General features: G+C 44.9%; 2 protein-coding genes across 6 annotated transcripts; one reads left to right on the top strand and one right to left on the bottom strand.

Annotated features, from left to right (window-relative positions):
* Window positions 1–1,427: 1,427 nt before the first annotated feature.
* Window positions 1,428–11,744, bottom strand: WDR83 (WD repeat domain 83). Of its 5 annotated transcripts, none has more exons than XM_028717361.2 (10): window positions 11,632–11,744; window positions 10,535–10,801; window positions 9,505–9,625; window positions 8,326–8,431; window positions 6,904–6,952; window positions 6,684–6,810; window positions 4,095–4,162; window positions 3,596–3,704; window positions 3,100–3,214; window positions 1,428–1,951 (listed from the first exon to the last, which is right to left on the bottom strand). In XM_028717361.2, exons 2-10 carry the CDS (start codon window positions 10,635–10,637, stop codon window positions 1,799–1,801), a joined length of 951 nt encoding a protein of 316 aa, XP_028573194.2. In that variant the 5' UTR covers window positions 10,638–10,801; window positions 11,632–11,744; the 3' UTR covers window positions 1,428–1,798. The 5 variants fall into 5 exon arrangements, with proteins under 5 accessions (XP_028573194.2, XP_028573197.2, XP_028573195.2 ...); XM_028717364.2 differs by lacking the exon at window positions 11,632–11,744 and adding an exon at window positions 11,485–11,621; XM_028717362.2 differs by lacking the exon at window positions 11,632–11,744 and adding an exon at window positions 11,361–11,465.
* Window positions 11,706–16,363, top strand: WDR83OS (WD repeat domain 83 opposite strand). Its single transcript, XM_028717365.2, has 4 exons — window positions 11,706–11,839; window positions 12,909–13,014; window positions 14,895–14,992; window positions 16,148–16,363. The coding sequence occupies exons 1-4, from the start codon at window positions 11,790–11,792 to the stop codon at window positions 16,212–16,214; spliced, it is 321 nt and encodes a 106-aa protein (XP_028573198.1). The 5' UTR covers window positions 11,706–11,789; the 3' UTR covers window positions 16,215–16,363.
* Window positions 16,364–17,828: the final 1,465 nt, after the last annotated feature.

Raw genomic sequence — 17,828 nt, 5'->3', positions numbered from 1 at the left:
TTAAAAAGCCTGCTTATCTTTATACAACAGGCTACATTCCAGCAGCGCAAAAGTCAACGGTTTACACACACACACACACACACACACACACACACACAGGCCTGAGTTTCCCCCATCCCAAGGCAGCAGGAAAAGTTGTAGGATTTGATAAAGAATCTAGTTTTCAGAATGCAAGTAGTAATTATAATACAGTTGTTATGGGAAGCAGCTCTTGCCTTCAGTTTGTTTCCATTTCTGACTTGGCTGGGTAATAACTATTTAAAAATACCCCAATGCAATAAAATACCTATTAAAGCAGGGAAGCAAACACAATACAGTGGTACGTTGAGTTACAAAAGCCTCAGGTTACAAACTCCGCTAATGTGGAAGAGTTACCTCGAGTTGAGAACTTTGCCCCAGGATGAGAACGGAAATCGTGTACCGGCGGCGCTGTGGCTGCAAGAGGCCCCATTAGTGAAAGCACGCCTTTAGTTAAGAACAGTTTCAGGTTAAGAACGGACCTCCAGAATGAATTAAGTTCATAACTAGCGGTACCACTGTAAAACAATAGAGCTGTGACTTCAGAAATATCTGGTCACTACTCCACCATGTACCTCTTATGTGATCTCCTTACATGTTGTGCAGTTTGGGCATTTTGTGAAAGTAAATAGCTGTTGATCACATGAAACACAAAAATTATCAGGTAAGGAAACATCAGGAAAGGGGAAGGAAGTGCTGCCTAACTCCTAGACACCTAAGCACTCTTAGAGCAACAGTGTGTCAAGAAGGGCTCCAACCTGTTTGTAGTAAGCTCTTTAAAATGTCTCTGTTTGGCACTTAGGCCTACTCTCGTGTCCCAGCATGCTTTATGTTTTTCTCATTGATATTAGACATCAACACAGCTACAGGCAATCTTTGTTTCCCAGACCGGTAAAGCCGGTTTGAATAATGTGGCTAAACTTGCGCCAGGAGGCTCCTACCAGGATGTGGTGTGATGCAGTGCACTGAGCTGTCCAGTTGTGTGACTGGTGACTACTGCATTCCAGTCTGGCCTCCTTATATAGTATTTATGCTGAAGTACACAAGAGCCAATGTAGAGCAGTGACTTCTATTATGGGGCTGAATGTGAGCAACCCGGGCTTAGATCCCTACCTGCAAGGTCATGAAGCCACTAAGAGAGCCAGTGTGGTGTAGTGGTTAAGAGCGGTAGTCACGTAATCTGGGGAACCGGGTTCACGTCTCCGCTCCTCCACATGCAGCTGCTGGGTGACCTTGGGCCAGTCACACTTCTTTGAAGTCTCTCAGCCCCACTCACCTCACAGAGTGTTTGTTGTGGGGGAGGAAGGGAAAGGAGAATGTTAGCCGCTTTGAGACTCCTGAAGGGGAGTGAAAGGCGGGATATCAAATCCAAACTCTTCTTCTTCTAAGTGGCCTTAGGCAAATGACCATTCTGAAAAACAACTTAATTTTACTTAGTTTTCAGTAAAACAATACAGTCTTTTGGGGGGCGGGGAAGGAGAACAATCAACTCTGGTATTAATGTTGAAAGATGAGAGTACTTATAAAACAGAAACCTGCTGATGGTTGAGGAAGAGAGACTAACATGACCATCCCTCTGGAAACTGGTATGGAACTGAGAGACTGTAATTAAGTGTTACAAGCACCAGTTGCAAAGTGTGATTCCAAAGAGCAGGGGAGTCCAGTGTTGCACACCCTCCCGAAGGCAGTGGAAACAGTACTGTGCTTCTGAAGAGAAGTATGGCTGAGAGTTCCATCTCCTTGCAGCTTCGGTCCTCCACTCAAGCCAGGACAGGGACCATCAGGCTGGTTCCCCTTCCTCGGCCACGTATGACTCCTCCCTCCAAAACTGCACACGGCCCTCTGCAGCAGTGAGCAAGCAAGACTCAGTTGGGTGGAAGGACAGAGACTGAACTGCAGTCTTGCTCACAGGCAAGCTCAGGGCAAGGGACCCCTGTGAAGAGGAGAGAGAAGAATAATGAAGGTAAGGGTAGACATGGGCTGGAGTTCAGAATTGCATCTGCTTTTCAAGCACCACCTCTTGTGCTGAATGATCTATATGAGAAAGAGACCGTCCAAGTTCAAGAGAGGAAAGAGAAGAAATGCCTTGCAGTGGAAAGCATGCAAACTCTACCTGATCCTCAGTGGTCATGAGGAAGCAAATGTTATTTACACCAGAGATTTAAAATCTTGCATTTAGCTTAGAACCAATACAGTTGCATCAAAAGCGCTTCCTCCCTTAAACTTCAGATAAGTGATACTGGTATATGTAACACTTTAACTCAGATATTTTCAATCTTTTTGAGTCCATGGCTCCCTTGACCAACTACATTCTTTCTGTGGCACCTCTGTGGGGCTCAGGAGCCCAGTTATGTCACCCCTTGCCTTCTGAGCTGGCAGCTTTTCACCCTTTTTCAAACACCCTTGTGGAGTGTTCCCTCAGCCTCCTTTCCAATCCACTCTCCTTGGGGGTCCTCTGGGCAGCCGCAGCTGCTTCCCCTGGTCTCTGAGCGGCCCCCTTGATCCTCCCTGACCAGCCCCAGAGGCACCATTCACCTAGGGAGCTTGTAGCCAGGGCCGCTGCAATAAATAACTCTGCAAGCCTTTGGAAGGCAGAGATGCAAGAGGGCACCAGAGGGAGGGAGGGAGGGAAAGAAAGAGGGACAGAGGCCACTGTTGCCCACGACACCCCTGACCATCATTCAAAGCACCCCAGGGTGCCACGGCACACTGGCTGAAAACCACTGCTTTAACTGTTCGTTTAACACATAGATTGGAAAATGCTATGTATTAATTTCTCTGCCTATGTTCTTAGTGGTCATATTCAGGCAACTAGGTCATACAAAAAAAGCTACGATTACTGTCAGCAGTTAAGGCACTGAGTTAAAGTCTCTGCTGACCACCAACAATTTGGAGAGAAGGTTTCATGCTTTGTTGTCCAAGATTAAATGCTGCCTTATCCAACCAAACGGAATTCAAGCCCCCCAAACTGCACCCCTGCACACACACACAGTATCTGTGGCTCAACTCCCATGAAGCACTGGTAAGTCACAGGACCGCCCAAGAAAAAATCTCTCCATTTCCCCAGGTCATTCTGCTCACCTCCACTAGGTCCCAGAAGTACACCTTCCCATCCTCAGAGCAGCTCCCGACATGAGTGTCCCTCTCGCTCATGCAGCAGTCCATCTTATAGGTTACATTCTTGTGGCCTGTATATCTAGGGGTGTCATTGGGGGAGGAAATGGGATGAGAAAGAGTAGAATATTTCTGCTTTTCTCAGTCAGGCTTTCCCCCATAAGTAACACCTATGGTTGTTACTAGTCCCTGACAAGGCAGATGGAGGATAACAAAAGCCCAGCATCAGCAGAGTTCAAGGCAGACTGACTGTGGCTCTGATTCAATGTATAAAGATCTGTATTGCACAAATTTCTCTAGTCCTCTAGGTTCTTTTACATGGAAACACTCATACACTTAAACACTGGATTGGCTGCACCCAAATGCTGAAGAACAGCCACTCTTTAGAGCTGCTATTGTCTGTCGACAACAGGGTGGGGTAGGGCAAGCTTTAATGACAGGACTAAATAACTGCATTGCTTACTCTCCTAGTAGTTCACCCGTATCCTTGTCCAGCAAACGCAGAGTAGAATCCAAGCTAGCAGCCAGGGTACATTGCCCATCTTTGCTGAAACACACGCAGGTGATGGGACCTATAATGAAAATATGGTAGTGTTGGGTTTGATTGCATCAAGAAACAAAAAAGTGCAAGATTCTGGGCAATCCCCATCAGAACTTGTTCTTAGGAGCTTCTTCAGGAAGGAAGGAAGGAAGGAAGGAAGGAAGGAAGGAAGGAAGGAAGGAAGGAAGGAAGGAATAGTAGCTTGCAGAGATCAAGTCAACCCACTGCCTAGAATGAGTCTGTGTCGGACATGATACAAGATGTGGCAGGTCCCTTCGGTTTGGACCTGAGGGGCATCTGCTAAAGAGAAGAGGCAGGGGAATACAGGTGAGGGAGACAAAGGAAATGCAACAGGAACCATCACCCTGAAAATTGTCTCTCATCATACCAAATTGTCAATAAGTCTATAAGCAACACTCACTTCCAATGTAATCTGAGTAGAGCTCCCCAGCACGGAGGTCATAGCGCCGGACACGCCCATCCACAGAACTGAAAAATAAAAAAGGGGCAGTGGAAATTAGCTGGCAGCAGGAGGGTGGCACTCAGCAGGCACATTGGCAGACGACCCTGAGGTCTCAAAGGGTGCCCTTTCAACATTCCTGGTTTTCAAACCATGGAACTCAAGTTGTGGGACAGGATTCCCTATACACCTGCATTCTTTTGAAACTAACTTTCTCCCTTTTGGAGCAAACACTGAAAATATTTCTTCGTTTCTGATGAAAGTTTAGAAATGAGAGGATACTACACAGTATGGATCTACACAGCTGTGTGACTCTAGGATTGGGCTTTTTATTAGTCCAAAAAGAATCTGATCAATTGGTCAGACAAGTATTGTCAAATGCTGGTAATGCAAAACACCAGCTTTATAAGAACAGCATAGAATATAATGTTAAAAAGTTTTATATTTATAAAGGTAAAGGTACCCCTGCCCGTACGGGCCAGTCTTGACAGACTCTAGGGTTGTGCACTCATCTCACTCTAGAGGCCGGGAGCCAGCGCTGTCCGGAGACACTTCCGGGTCACGTGGCCAGCGTGACGAAGCTGCTCTGGCGAACCGGCACCAGAGCAGCACACGGAACGCCGTTTACCTTCCCACTATAAAGCGGTACCTACCGTATTTTTCGCTCTATAACACGCAGTTTTTTCCTCCTGGAAAGTAAGGGGAAATGTCTGTGCGTGTTATGGAGCGAATGCCTACAGATGGCAGGGGAATCCGCTGCAGTTGTGAGCAGTCCGTGGCTCTCTTTCAAACTGCAAAGCGGGTGTAAGCGGCTCCTGTCAGCGAGCCGAGCCGGGCAGAGGGAGAGAAGCAGAGCGGGGTTGGTTGCTTTAAAACAACCCCGTGCTCTATGTCCCTCTCTCTTCTCCACTGAGCTGCTAAGTAGCAGCAAAGCTTTTCAGCCAGCCTAGCCGGGAGGAGGGAGAGAAGCAGATCGGGGCTGGTTGCTTTAAAACAACCCCGTGTCCCTGCCTGCAGTTTTTTGCTGTCCGATTTTGGATCAGCCACTGTAGGGGCTGTGTGTGTGTGTGTGTGTGTGTGTGTGTGCTTGAGCTATCGTTCTCCTCCTCCTCCTTCCTGTTCACTCTCACAGCGCCCCAGCGCTCTCCTGCGACTTTAGGAGTGATACTTTGTGTGTCTCTCTGTGTGTGAGGCATTGTTCTCCTTCTCTTGCTTCCCCTTCACTCTCCCAGCGCCCCTGCTACTTCCAGCGCCCCTGCGACTTTAGGATTGATACTGTGTGTGTGTGTGTGTGTGTGTGTGTGTGTGTGAGGCATCGTTCTCCTCTTGCTTCCCCTTCACTCTCCCAGCGCCCCTGCGCTCTCCTGCGACTTTAGGATTGATACTGTGTGTGTGTGTGAGAGAGGGGGGGGGGATCGTTCTCCTTCTCTTGCTTCCCACTCCCAGCGCCCCTGCGCTCTCCTGCGACTTTAGGATTGATACTGTGTGTGTGTGTGTGTGTGTGTGTGTGTGTGTGTGGCATCGTTCTCCTCTTGCTTCCCCTTCACTCTCCCAGCGCCCCTGCACTCTCCTGCGACTTTAGGATTGATACTGTGTGTGTGAGAGAGAGAGAGGGGGGGATCGTTCTCCTTCTCTTGCTTCCCACTCCCAGCGCCCCTGCGCTCTCCTGCGACTTTAGGATTGATACTCTGTGTGTGTGTGTGTGTGTGTGTGTGTGTGTGTGTGTCTGTGTGTGTGTGAGGCATCGTTCTCCTCTTGCTTCCCCTTCACTCTCCCAGCGCCCCTGCGCTCTCCTGCGACTTTAGGATTGATACTGTGTGTGTGTGAGAGAGAGAGAGAGGGGGGGGGATCGTTCTCCTTCTCTTGCTTCCCACTCCCAGTGCCCCTGCCTCTCCTGCGACTTTAGGATTGATACTCTGTGTGTGTGTGTGTCTGTGTGTGAGAGGGATTGTTCTCCTCCTCCTGCTTCCTGTTCACTCCCCCAGCGCCCCTGCGACTTTAGGGTGACTTTAGCATGGATCCACATGGATCCTCAGGATTTTTGCATTGGGCTACCCCAAACTCACCGTCAGATCACATGTCTGTGGCCACAGCATGAACCACAAAAATCATACATCCACTGTTTTGTTTAGAATATTTTTTTTTTGTTTTCCTCCTCTAAAAACTACGTGCGTGTTATGGTCTGGTGCGTGTTATAGAGCGAAAAATACGGTATTTATCTACTTGCACTTGCTAGGTGGGCAGGAGCTGGGACCGAACGACGGGAGCTCACCCCGCCGCAGGGATTCGAACCGCCGACCATGCGATCGGCAAGTCCTAATAATTATATATAACAAAACAATGTCAGTGGCCATACACTGTATTTTGGAATGTGATTGCGGCCATAGGGCTTCCTGAGTCTGCTTCCTTCAATCCATTGCAGATGAGTAGAGGGGTGAAACACACCTGGATGGGTCGGGAAGCCCTTAACAGATCCCAAGGTCCAGCATGGACTTCGCTTGGCGGGGAATTTGCCCTCTCCAGCTCTAACTTCACTCCACCTTTCCTTACCCTGTAAGGATTTCATGGTCTGACACCTTCAGACTGGAAATGCCATCCTTGGCCTCATCCAGGATTTGGATGGGATCTGGTCTGCGTGACCGGCAATCCCAGCAGCGGACACTGGAGTCAATAGCACCTGCAAGAGAGCAAAGATGTATATTGAGTAGAGCCTAAAATGAGTTCTCTGGGATTAACAGTGAAGCAGAGTGAGAAGGAAGGTATTCCTTACCTGAAAGGATCACAGTTGCCTCTTCATTGAACTGGACACAGTTTACTTTCTGCCAGGTGAGGATAGAGAGAAGAGAATGAGATAAGCAATGACTATTGTCCGACTGGTTTAACAGATTCAAGCATAGAAGGATTACATTCTCTGTTCCCATTCCTGCCACATTTCTACACAAAGTACCTCAACTCTTTGAACTCCTACAGAGCTCTCTCTTCATTACTATTTCCACCCCACAAGCCAAACATCCAATGTGGTTTTGTAGCCAGCATGCAATATTTTGACACTTCTCATAAACTTCCTCCTACTGTAGTATCTAATGTGTCAATAGTATTTTCTACCGCACAGGTTTTTAGATGCCAAATAGACAAAACTGCAGACATTATCCAGTCACTGTGAGGCAGGACACATTTCTACCGTCATCCTCCAGTGGAAGCTCAAAAGAATTCACCTTCTTATGTGCATAAAGCTGGATATTTGAATCATGTGCAGAAAAGGGCAAGCAAAATGGATCAGGTGGGTGAAGAAACTCGCCTATGCAGAAAGATTGCAGTATTTGGTGTTTTTTAGTTTAGGAAAAAAGGTGAGTAAGTAGGATGCACAGACATTACAGAAGTATATAAAATTATACAGGGTACAGAAAAAGTGGACACAGACCTTTTCTCCCTGTTATATAGCATTATAACCTGGGGTGATCCAATGAAACTGGTGGAAGATTCAGGACAGTCAAAAGGAAGGATTTCTTAACACAGCACATAGTTAAACTATGGAATTCACTGCCACAAGATGTGGCAATGACAACCAACATAAATGGCTTAGAAAGGGAATTGAACAAAGTAATGGAGGATAAAGCTATCAATGGCTACTAGTCATGATAGCTATACATTAGGTAAAGGTAAAGGTACCCCTGCCCGTACGGGCCAGTCTTGCCAGACTCTAGGGTTGTGCGCTCATCTCACTCTATAGGCCGGGAGCCAGCGCTGTCCGCAGACACTTCCGGGTCACATGGCCAGCGTGACAAGCTGCATCTGGCGAGCCAGCGCAGCAGACGGAACGCCGTTTACCTTCCCGCTGGTAAGCGGTCCCTATTTATCTACTTGCACCCAAGGGTGCTTTCGAACTGCTAGGTTGGCAGGCGCTGGGACCAAGCAACGGGAGCGCACCCCGCTGCGGGGATTCGAACCGCCGACCATGCGATCGGCAAGTCCTAGGCGCTGAGGCTTTTACCCTATACATTACAGTCTTCCAAAATCAGAGGCAGCACGATTTTGAGTACCGGCCACTGAGAAACAAAAGCTCTCATACCCAGCTTGTGAGATTTGAGATTGGTCACTGTGGTGAAAAGGATGCTAGACTAGATTGGTCTGATCCAGGGAAGTTACTCTGTTCCATTTTCTTGGAAGCGACAAAGGACAGAAGAGGTCTTACCCCTGCATGGCCACGGAACTTGCGAATCACTTGACCTGTGGCAACATCCCACAACACTACTGTCTTGTCCGCACCACATGAACAAAGCTGGCTGTTATCAAATGATCTGCAGAGTGGATGGAGACAGATAATGATGGGGAAAGCATCCTGATTGCTTCCTGTATGTGCAACTCCCTGAATTACTGTATTCTTACTGTATTAAGAATGTCAGATATAATTTTTCAAAAGCTAAGTTTCAAACCTTAGGACATTAAAAATGGGTTCAAATGTATGGAGCAGGGACTGAATAGGATATCCTATTATCACTGGCTGGGTAGTGGGACAGTATTACTATGCTATTCACAGGTTTTCTCCCAACAGCTAGCAAGTTCAAGTTTTGCAAATTAAGACAATTCATTTAAATTGGTTTAATATACAACTGATAGCTTCATGGAGAAATTGATTTTTCTTTCTTTCTGGAATGTAAACATTTTATTCACCCATCTTTTTCTTTTGATCATGAATTTTATAAATAATTTGTTTTCCAGCTCTATTGTATAACATTAAAAGTTAAATTTATGCAACACAGGCAGGTCAGAGGATTTAATTTGTTTACCAAGCAATTTTTAAAACTCTACTTTGCCCTGCTCACAACTCCAGTAGAAAAGTAGACGAGGCATAGACCACAAAAGTTCTGACCAGTGACCCACCTGCTTTCCAGCCAGTTTTTATTATTATTGATTGATTGATTTTATATACAGTGGTACCTTGGTTTACAACCATAATCAGTTCCAGAGGTCCATTTGTAAACCAAAACTGGTTGTAACCTAAGGCACGCTTTCGCCAATGGGGCCTCCAAAAAAAAATTTGTTCATAATCCAAAAGAAATGGGTTGTAATTCAAAAAAAGGTTGCAAACCGGGACACGCAGTTCTGGGTTTGACGTGTTTGTAATCCAAAACGTATGCAAACCAAGGTACTACTGTACTACCCTATACCTGGAGGTCTTAGGGTGGTTCACAGAACAAAGTCAAAATATAAAACCACAATATATATAGTCAAAATAAAAACAACCCAATAACCCCCCCCCCCCAAAAAAAGAGCCACATTTTAAAAGGGCATACCATCTCAAAATTACTGGTGGTATTTCACCACAAAATCTCTTTTTCCAAAAGAGTGGCTCCCTCTCCCCAGTTCTTACCCTGCTGCATCCAGAACCTCATAGCCATGGCCACTGTAAGTCTTAAGGAGAGTGCCTTTGAGGGGGTTCCAGAGCTTAAGTGATTTGTCACTGCCACAGGTGAGACAATAATTTCCATCCACTGCGGGGGGGGGGGGGGGGGGAGGAAAAACTCATTGAACAATATACAATGAAACACTCTTCAGCAGTGTTCCTGACAGATTTCCCTTTCCTATTTTCTGCATGTGCTACACAGGTTCCACTATTCCTGCTGCAGTCACAAATTTTCTCCCTGAGCAAGAAACCTATAACCACGGTATAGACACCTTCCCCCAATCATTATTTTCTTTAGCTTGAATATGAACTAAGGATCATATTCAACATAGCACTAAGCTGAATGTTCCATCAGTGCAAGGATTTCCTCTTGAGCAATGGAACATTCTGTCTCTCCCTTCTCCCCATCCCCCACTCTAAATCTGTTCTGGGTTTCCCCCCACCCCAACCCTCCAGAGCGGATTTGGGGATGGCACAGGGCATACAGTGTAGAAGAAGGGAAAATCCCTCTGTGCTAGTGTTAATCCTTGCACTAGCACAAACCCTTAGTTGAATAGTGCCCTAATACTTTCTACATTGCATTGCTATACAATTGGGTTTCCCCCTTTGCACTTTTCTATGTATATGTACCAGGTAACTGAGGATTGCACTTCATGCATCTGATGAATGTTGTTTTCAAAGACTTATACCGTAATAAAATTTGTTGTTCTTTAAGGCAAAAGAGAAGCTGTGACCCTCCAGCTGTTACTGAATTCCAACTCCCACCAGCCCCAGCCAACAATCAGGGATGATGGGAGTTGTAGTCCAGGAACATCCAGAAGGTCACAGCATCCCCACACCTGCGTTAACTAAGGCGTCACAAGACTCCTTGCTGGTTTAACTGCAACAGGCTACCACAACTTCACCTCTAAAAATTGTAAATCACACACTAGACTCTGCTTTGTTTCTTTGGTTCTAAAAATTCAACACCATGTTATAAGATCAAGGATATACTCACCATTGAACCTCACTGCCCTGACAGCTCCCTGTTTACATTCCAGTGTGCCCAGAAGTTTCTTTGGCAACTCAGGCTTCTTCAGTTTTGGCTCTGGAAAGGTCATGATGAAGACAAGCAGGCGTGCTATATGGGGATTCTTCTATACTGGATGCAACAGCTGTAACTTGACAGCAAATTCTCAAGTACTACAAAAACCCCAAAGTGAATTGATGTGATGTGTTAGGATTGCCATGCGTCTGGGATTTTTCTTCCATTTGGAATACCACCCTATTACAAAACGACACAGGCATAGGGAGAAATCAGCTACTCAAGCTACCAGTTTCCTCACAATGGTAAAGACCATTTTTTTTCTCCAGAAAGGAAAATTGGCAAAGGCAAATCACCTACGTCATGTAGCCTTGCTTATCTTATTTTACAAGTTTCTATCAACCCTCTAGAAATCCGTCTCTTTCCAAACCAGTTAAATGTTATCTTTACATAGCAAACCCTGTAGCACATATACAGTTCTTTAAACTTGCAGAGAACCACCAGACAACTCTCTCTACTACTCCCTGATGCTCTTCTCAATCTAACTCTCCTCCTATGATAGCCATTTTTGAGAAATGCTGTATTATCCTTTACAGTGCCTTGCCTATATAGCTTGATTTACTTATTTTCTTAAATTTATATGCCGCCTTTCTTCTACATGTGGTTCCGGGGCAGTCACTGAACAGACCCAAACCTGCTTCGTTTCAGCCATGTCCCTTCAGACCCCAACCAGGAATCAAACATGCGCAGACTTCCCATTCGGAAGGATACTCAACATGACTGAAAAACGACTTAGCACCTCTTATAGCTTCCCCCAAACGTTTAACTGCCAATTGAAAACCAGATTTTATTATGGGAAGGAGGAAGATTGAATGAGGGACACGGCGCAGCCCTCCAATTCGCTCCCCTTGGTGCACAGCTACCTCATCTTTAGTTCCGCCCATTCGCAGCGTGGATTTCCCCACCCTGGCAGGAAAAAAAAACCCCGAAGGTTCTGTATTCCTTCCCTCAGTTGAACAACCCATAGCATCTCCCCACAGAAGATTAATCCGCTAAAGCCTCTTCAGTACCGCGGCCTCGGGAATGATGACCGGAACGAGAAGGCTTGAACTCTCAGGTGTTACACTCTTAGTTGTCCCCCTTGCGCCACTGAAAGGAAGCGGAAGTTGGTGTGGCGGCGGCGACCGGGGGGGGGGCGCCGCTCGGAGTTAGCCAAAGGCGGTGCACGATGGCCGGTAACAACGTAATGGACCCGCGGCGGCCAAATCGCGTTCTCAGGTCAGCGGCGGGGGGCCGTGGGCGGGGGGGCGGGTGAGCTGCCCGGGCAAAGCCACGGAGAGGGCGCGAGTTGGGCGACCTTTGGCACGGAAAGATTGAGCCGAGGGAGTGGCGTGTGATGCGGAAGGGGGCGCTGAGACGTCACCCCTCGCTATAGCGCGGGACGGGCATGGGGTCGCCATGGCAACGCAAGGCGGAGGGCGAGAGAGAGAGGCGGCCTTTCCTAATAGCCACCAGACTGGGCAATAGGGGAAACTTTTCATGGGGGAAACTGCAGCAGAGGGAGACTCAGGGACAGAGATGGCTAGTGGTGGTTGACTGGTGATGATCAAAATGTGCCCCAACTGCAAGTCCTGGTTCAAAGAGAATAGGGTGGACTGGCGTGTGCTGTCATTTAGCTAGAAAACTTCCCCATCACATATCCATCACTTTTTTTAAAAGGGACACATGGACATGCCAGAAACACAGGGCAGTTACACCTTTTTTTTTATAAAACAAAGTTTTTAAAAGTTTACAAAATAGTATTAGCAGCTTGTGTTGCTGGTCACTAATGTTTTCATGGATATATAGAAAGCACTCATCCTTGCAACATACAGAAGAAGTACAATATATAATTTTCACAACAAATTCATGTAATATGAGTGCTTGGAAAATCCAGAAAGATGTGACTGAGTAACCTTTAGGAGAGATGTTTTTCCTGAACTGTGAGAGAACAATTTTGGAGACTGGCACCATTTCTTTTTCCACAGACACTAGAGCAGGTTCAGAGAATGTCTGGCCTCCAGATGTTACTTAAATATGACTCCCTTTATCCCTGGCCATTGGCCATGTTTGCTGGAGCTGATAGGAGCTGTACTTCAGCAACATGTGGAGGACTAAATGTTTCCCACACCTAAACAACTTTAGGCATATTGGCTTGAAGCTGCACAAAGCCTTATTAGCAGCAGAGAAACTCCCATTGATGTCTTACTCCTTATTTTGATATGGTGGTGGATAAAGCAAATGTTTTATTTTCAAGCATAATTTAAAATGTTTTCTTTCCACCATAATGGGAATTTTTACTTTATAGATACAAACCTCCATCCACAGAGAATAACCCTACCCTGGAAGACCCCACACCAGACTACATGAATCTACTGGGAATGATTTTCAGTATGTGTGGCTTGATGCTGAAGGTGAGTATTGCAGTGCTTGGCCTTTTGACTTCAGGACATGCAGAACACTAGCTGAGCAAATTAAGCACAAGATTCTACCAGCTGCTTGTTATCTTGTAATTATTACACTGCTGTTGGATTGTATAATTTTGAAAATCATATAATCTCTGGAAGGTAATCTGTCATCAACAACCCCAGGTTAGTTTAATGTGCCTAACAGATCTTATTCTAGTAGTTAATGACACAGCCTCTTTTCCTTCTTTCTGTCGGATTAACTGCATAATATTCCTGTGCTTAAACCTTCCCTATTTCCCTGCTATTTTAGTTTCTCCAAGGAATGCTACCCAACTGCTAAACAATTATTCGCAATAGTCAGATAAGAGAATAGTGCACAGATGATGAACATTTATTGTGCCCCAAAGGCTGATCAATCAGTTGAATGTTGAGAGTAAATAATGATTTCATGATGCTTCAATTCATGTTAGCTATGGAGTCTAATATAAAGATCTCTGAGTCAGAGTGCTTCACTTTTCTTCTAGATAAGAGAGGTAATAACACCTGTCAATTGTAGTAGGAGTCTGAAATGATATCAAGTGATTGAACAATGGCATTAGTTAATAATTGTAATAAGTATTACAATAATACAATTGTAATAATTATAACAATTACAATGTGATTCAACCATATCCATCACTTTTTAAACCATAAGCTCCAAATTACAGCATCCATTTAAGTATATGATATGTCAAATCTATGCTAATATTAACATGCTTATAGTTCATCCAGAAAAGGATGAAATCTTATGACAATGTATATACATATTATATTAATTTAAAGAGCATTTTATTTTTCATTAAGACTTTTACGAATGATAGCATTTAATGAAAAAAATACAGAAAGACTTACACTGTAACAATATATTGAGATCTGTATGGTAATATCTGTGTCTTTGAACCTTAAAAATGGCCAGTAAATGAGTTAAATTTCCATTTGATTGTGTTTACTAACAAAACATTGAACTAAAGCAGGGGTAGGCCGGATGCGGCCCTGTCGTCTTCTCAATCCAGCCCATGGACGGTCCAGGAATCAGCATGTTTTTACATGAGTAGAATGTGTGCTTTTATTTAAAATGCATCTCTGGGTTATTTGTGGGGCATAGGAATTCTTTCATTTTTGTGTTGTTGTTTTCAAAATATAGTCCAGCCCACCACATGGTCTGAGGGATGGTGGAACAGCCCATGGCTGAAAAAGGTTACTTATCCCTGAACTAAAGGGACTTTCCAACTCTTTTATTCTTGATCTTTCTTGTATTTTGCACAGTTCCAATTCACAACTAACATTGGCTGTTCTGACACAAAATTACAAAAGCTGGCTTTTTCATAGTTAGTTTTGAGGTTATATAGGTGAACACTCTAGATATTTGAAATGCCCATGGGCAATTTGCTATCATTTGAGAGGTCTGAATTCGTTAATATGACTTTCATAGTTCCCTGGAAATCAAATATATTTTATTATTTGCGTGTCCATTTACTTTGAATGAGCTTCATCTAGCAAAATGTATCCATCTTTAAAACTGAAGACAACTCCACAAGGGCAAGGGTCATAAGCTCAGTAACAGAACTTCTACTTTGCTCCCAAGTTCCATCCCTGGCATCCCTGAGGTAAGGATTGGAGTGTCCCCTACCTGAAACCCTGGAGAGTCATTGTCAATCATTGTAGACAATACTGAGCTAGATGGAGCAATAGTCTGACTCACCGTAAGAAAGTTTCCTGTGAATTGAGTAAAGAAACAAAGCAGAGTGCTTATCATGGTTTTACACTTTTACTAAGGAATAAATAGTATTGCTTAATCCTTGAGACTTCATTAAAGCTTTCACTACATTACTCTGTGCTGTTTGCAGCTAAAGTGGTGTGCCTGGATTGCTGTCTACTGTTCATTCATCAGCTTTGCCAACTCTCGGAGTTCAGAAGATACCAAACAGATGATGAGCAGCTTCATGTGAGTCAGGTTCTTTTACTTCTTTCAGCCTTTCATTGAGTCCTGTGTTAATTTCTTACTGCTGCCAAGTCTACTTTGAGACAAGAGGCACACAGCTGCTTTCCCTTTGCCACAAACAGTATGCAGTTGCACATGGAAAGTTAAGGGTACAGCACTTGTGTGGAAACGTCAACCAGCATCTCTTGCCCGGAAACTATTGCTCTGAAAGATTATAAAGCTCAAGGCAAGCTCCACCCTGAGGATCCCTCCATGGGGATGGAAATGAGTGGCCTGGCACCTTGATGCACCCACGATGCAGCTCCTGGATGTCACTAATCCAATCTTCCCCATGCCCAAATCCAGTCTGGGCTACTTTCTCTATTTATATTTAATCTACCACACTGATAATTTCTCTTTTGCTGCTTGTCTCAGCATATTAATCATTGGTAACAATACTTCTTCCTTTTCCTCCTAATCTATTCAACCTCATTTCGGGGTAGCCTTAATCATTCAGACCTTGGAATAACGTATTCACAGATAAATGTTTATTCTGCCTTTTTCTTAATAAGTTCCATTCTTTCTGATTAAGTCATTTACTTCCCAGAAACCTTGAAGTGTTGCTTCACTAGCCAGACTAGGGCTGTGGGGCTGGGGCTCTCCAGATGTTGGGTTCTAAGCCACATCAGCCCCAGCCAGCATGGCTAGTAGTCAGGGATGTTTATAAAGTTGTAGCCCTCCAGATAATGATAGACTAGGGGCTCCACATCCCTGATCCCAAGGATCCTAATGTACATGCTAGCTCACTTTAATATGGCTATGGTGCTAATTTTCTGAGCCAGCTCTATCTGTGGCTAGCTGTTCGTTCTTTGGGAATTGGGCTAGCGGCTGCAGCAGAAAGAGGTTCCCCTTGTATCAGACTCATTTCCCAATCCTCCATTGTCTCTGAGGCATGCACACACAGGACACACAATCAAGTTCAAACCCAAGCGAAATACACAGTTCCCAAGCAAGCTTAGTAACACATCCCATATAAGCTTTTTAATTTGAATACACTGAACACACTCAGATTCTTTGGTCACATTTGTAATTCATTCTGTTGACATTACTATTTGCATTGCTATTATTAGTGTAATATTAACGTTCCTGCCCTGATTATAACTCCTGTCTTCTTTCCAGGTTGTCTATCTCGGCTGTAGTGATGTCCTATCTGCAAAACCCACAACCCATGTCTCCTCCTTGGTGAAAGGTTATTGCCTCTCTTCAGAGCTCCTCTTGCAAAGCAGAGGTGCACGCCCTCAACAGAGAGGACTATTTTCTCCGGCAATGCAGATCCATTTGCACATGTCTTGGGAGTACTCATTTTGCTGCATTAATAAAGTGATGGTTATTAGAGATGCTTTGGCTACATTGCCAACTTGGCTTAGTGTGTTAATACGTAATGCATTTCACTTGAGCTGTAGTTTAGTTCTTAGCCAACCAAGCATCTACAGTGTGCTCTGACTGTACTTCCTGTACTGTTCAGGTTTTCTGCCCAGTTAAAAAAGGAAATACTCCTATTCAGAATAACAACGTCCTCAACTTTTACAAACCAATTAAAAGAAGCATCTGCTTTTAGAATCAAGTACTGAAGCCAATTAGCGTACCACAGAAACCATCTCTTGGGAAACACATTTGTGCACATATCTCTGTACTGCTAGGTAACTTCCCACTGTAGGCTGTAATCAGAGCAGGAGTGCTGTACAGTAAAGGCATTTCATCAGACATCTAGCCCTGTATTCTGAAGGTGTCCGAGGCAGCAACCTTGCTCAATATTGATTTTATGTTAAAATCTTTGGATTTATTTGCAGCAGTTTTACCATGCTGAAAAAAAGTGGGGGGGGGGGGGAAACAACTGAAAAAAGTGCATTGAGCAGCTTGCACCTGTTTGTATATGTGTATTTTTGCACATACAATGAATGTGATTCAACAAAGGATTTAAAACAATAACAAAGGATTGTTTTATGCAATTTTTGTGGGTGACTAGTCAGATTTGTACTAGAGTTTGAGTTTAGAATGAGGTGGCAGCAGTAAATGAGGTGAATGATTTTGCACTATTAAGTCTAGTATTACCTTTTACATAAAACAAGAACAATCAAACAGCAAGGGAAAGACTGCAGCATTATTCTTCTCGTTTGCTTTAAGGCTCTTTGGCTAAGTGCCAGGGAATGGGATGCAGCTGTTGATTCAGGCGCTCTCTTCCCCCTCCCCATTTTTTCTAGGCTTTCTGCCTTCCAGACAAATCCTCCTGCATATCTTTGTGAGGAGGGGGGACGCTTGACTGGTCTGGGGGAGTGGTAGAGCTGCAATACCAAGCAAGAGGGGCTGCGCTCCCAGACTGGGAGGGGATCCAGACTGGGAGGGCCTGTTGTAGGGAGCTGGGATCCCAGGAGAATTTGAAGGGGCTGTCAGTCATGGGAAACGGGGAAAGGTTTGCTTAGTTTATATTTGTGCCGCTGCACAAAGGATGGAAAGGCCCTCGGGTAAGTATCTCAGGCCAGATGCCCTTGCGATCACTATAAATTGATAAAAAGTTGTGGTTGGTCACGTATTTTAACTGGCTTTGCTAATATCACCGAACCGTGCCAGGCAAAAATTAAGCAAGCGAAGCTTTCTCTAGCATGGCAGATAAAGCTTCGCCTGCTTCAATTCCGTACTGCGGTTTAGAGCACAAAAGCAGGAGTGGTACACGCAGCAACAAAAGGCGGCGACTTCAGATTAGCCAACTAAATTGCTCTCGCCAATCTCCCCGCTCCATGCTATCTTCGACGCGTTGGAGGAAATTCTAGCGTGGTACGGAGCCGGGGGACTGGCAGGCAAG

The sequence above is a fragment of the Podarcis muralis genome, chromosome 2, assembly GCF_964188315.1.
Source record: "Podarcis muralis chromosome 2, rPodMur119.hap1.1, whole genome shotgun sequence".
Taxonomy (NCBI): domain Eukaryota; kingdom Metazoa; phylum Chordata; class Lepidosauria; order Squamata; family Lacertidae; genus Podarcis; species Podarcis muralis.
This window is presented reverse-complemented; position numbering and strand designations above follow the sequence as displayed.

Coding starts and splice junctions, on each gene's coding strand:
- WDR83 (XM_028717361.2), bottom strand. CDS start 10,637: ATGACCTTTCCAGAGCCAAAACTGAAGAAGCCTGAGTTGCCAAAGAAA. Junction 4,163..6,683: donor GACCATGAAATCCTTACAGG/GTAAGGAAAGGT, acceptor TTTATTTTTCAG/TTCTGTGGATGGGCGTGTCC. Junction 3,215..3,595: donor ACGGGTGAACTACTAGGAGA/GTAAGCAATGCA, acceptor TGACACCCCTAG/ATATACAGGCCACAAGAATG.
- WDR83OS (XM_028717365.2), top strand. CDS start 11,790: ATGGCCGGTAACAACGTAATGGACCCGCGGCGGCCAAATCGCGTTCTC. Junction 13,015..14,894: donor TGTGTGGCTTGATGCTGAAG/GTGAGTATTGCA, acceptor TGCTGTTTGCAG/CTAAAGTGGTGTGCCTGGAT. Junction 14,993..16,147: donor CAGATGATGAGCAGCTTCAT/GTGAGTCAGGTT, acceptor TCTTCTTTCCAG/GTTGTCTATCTCGGCTGTAG.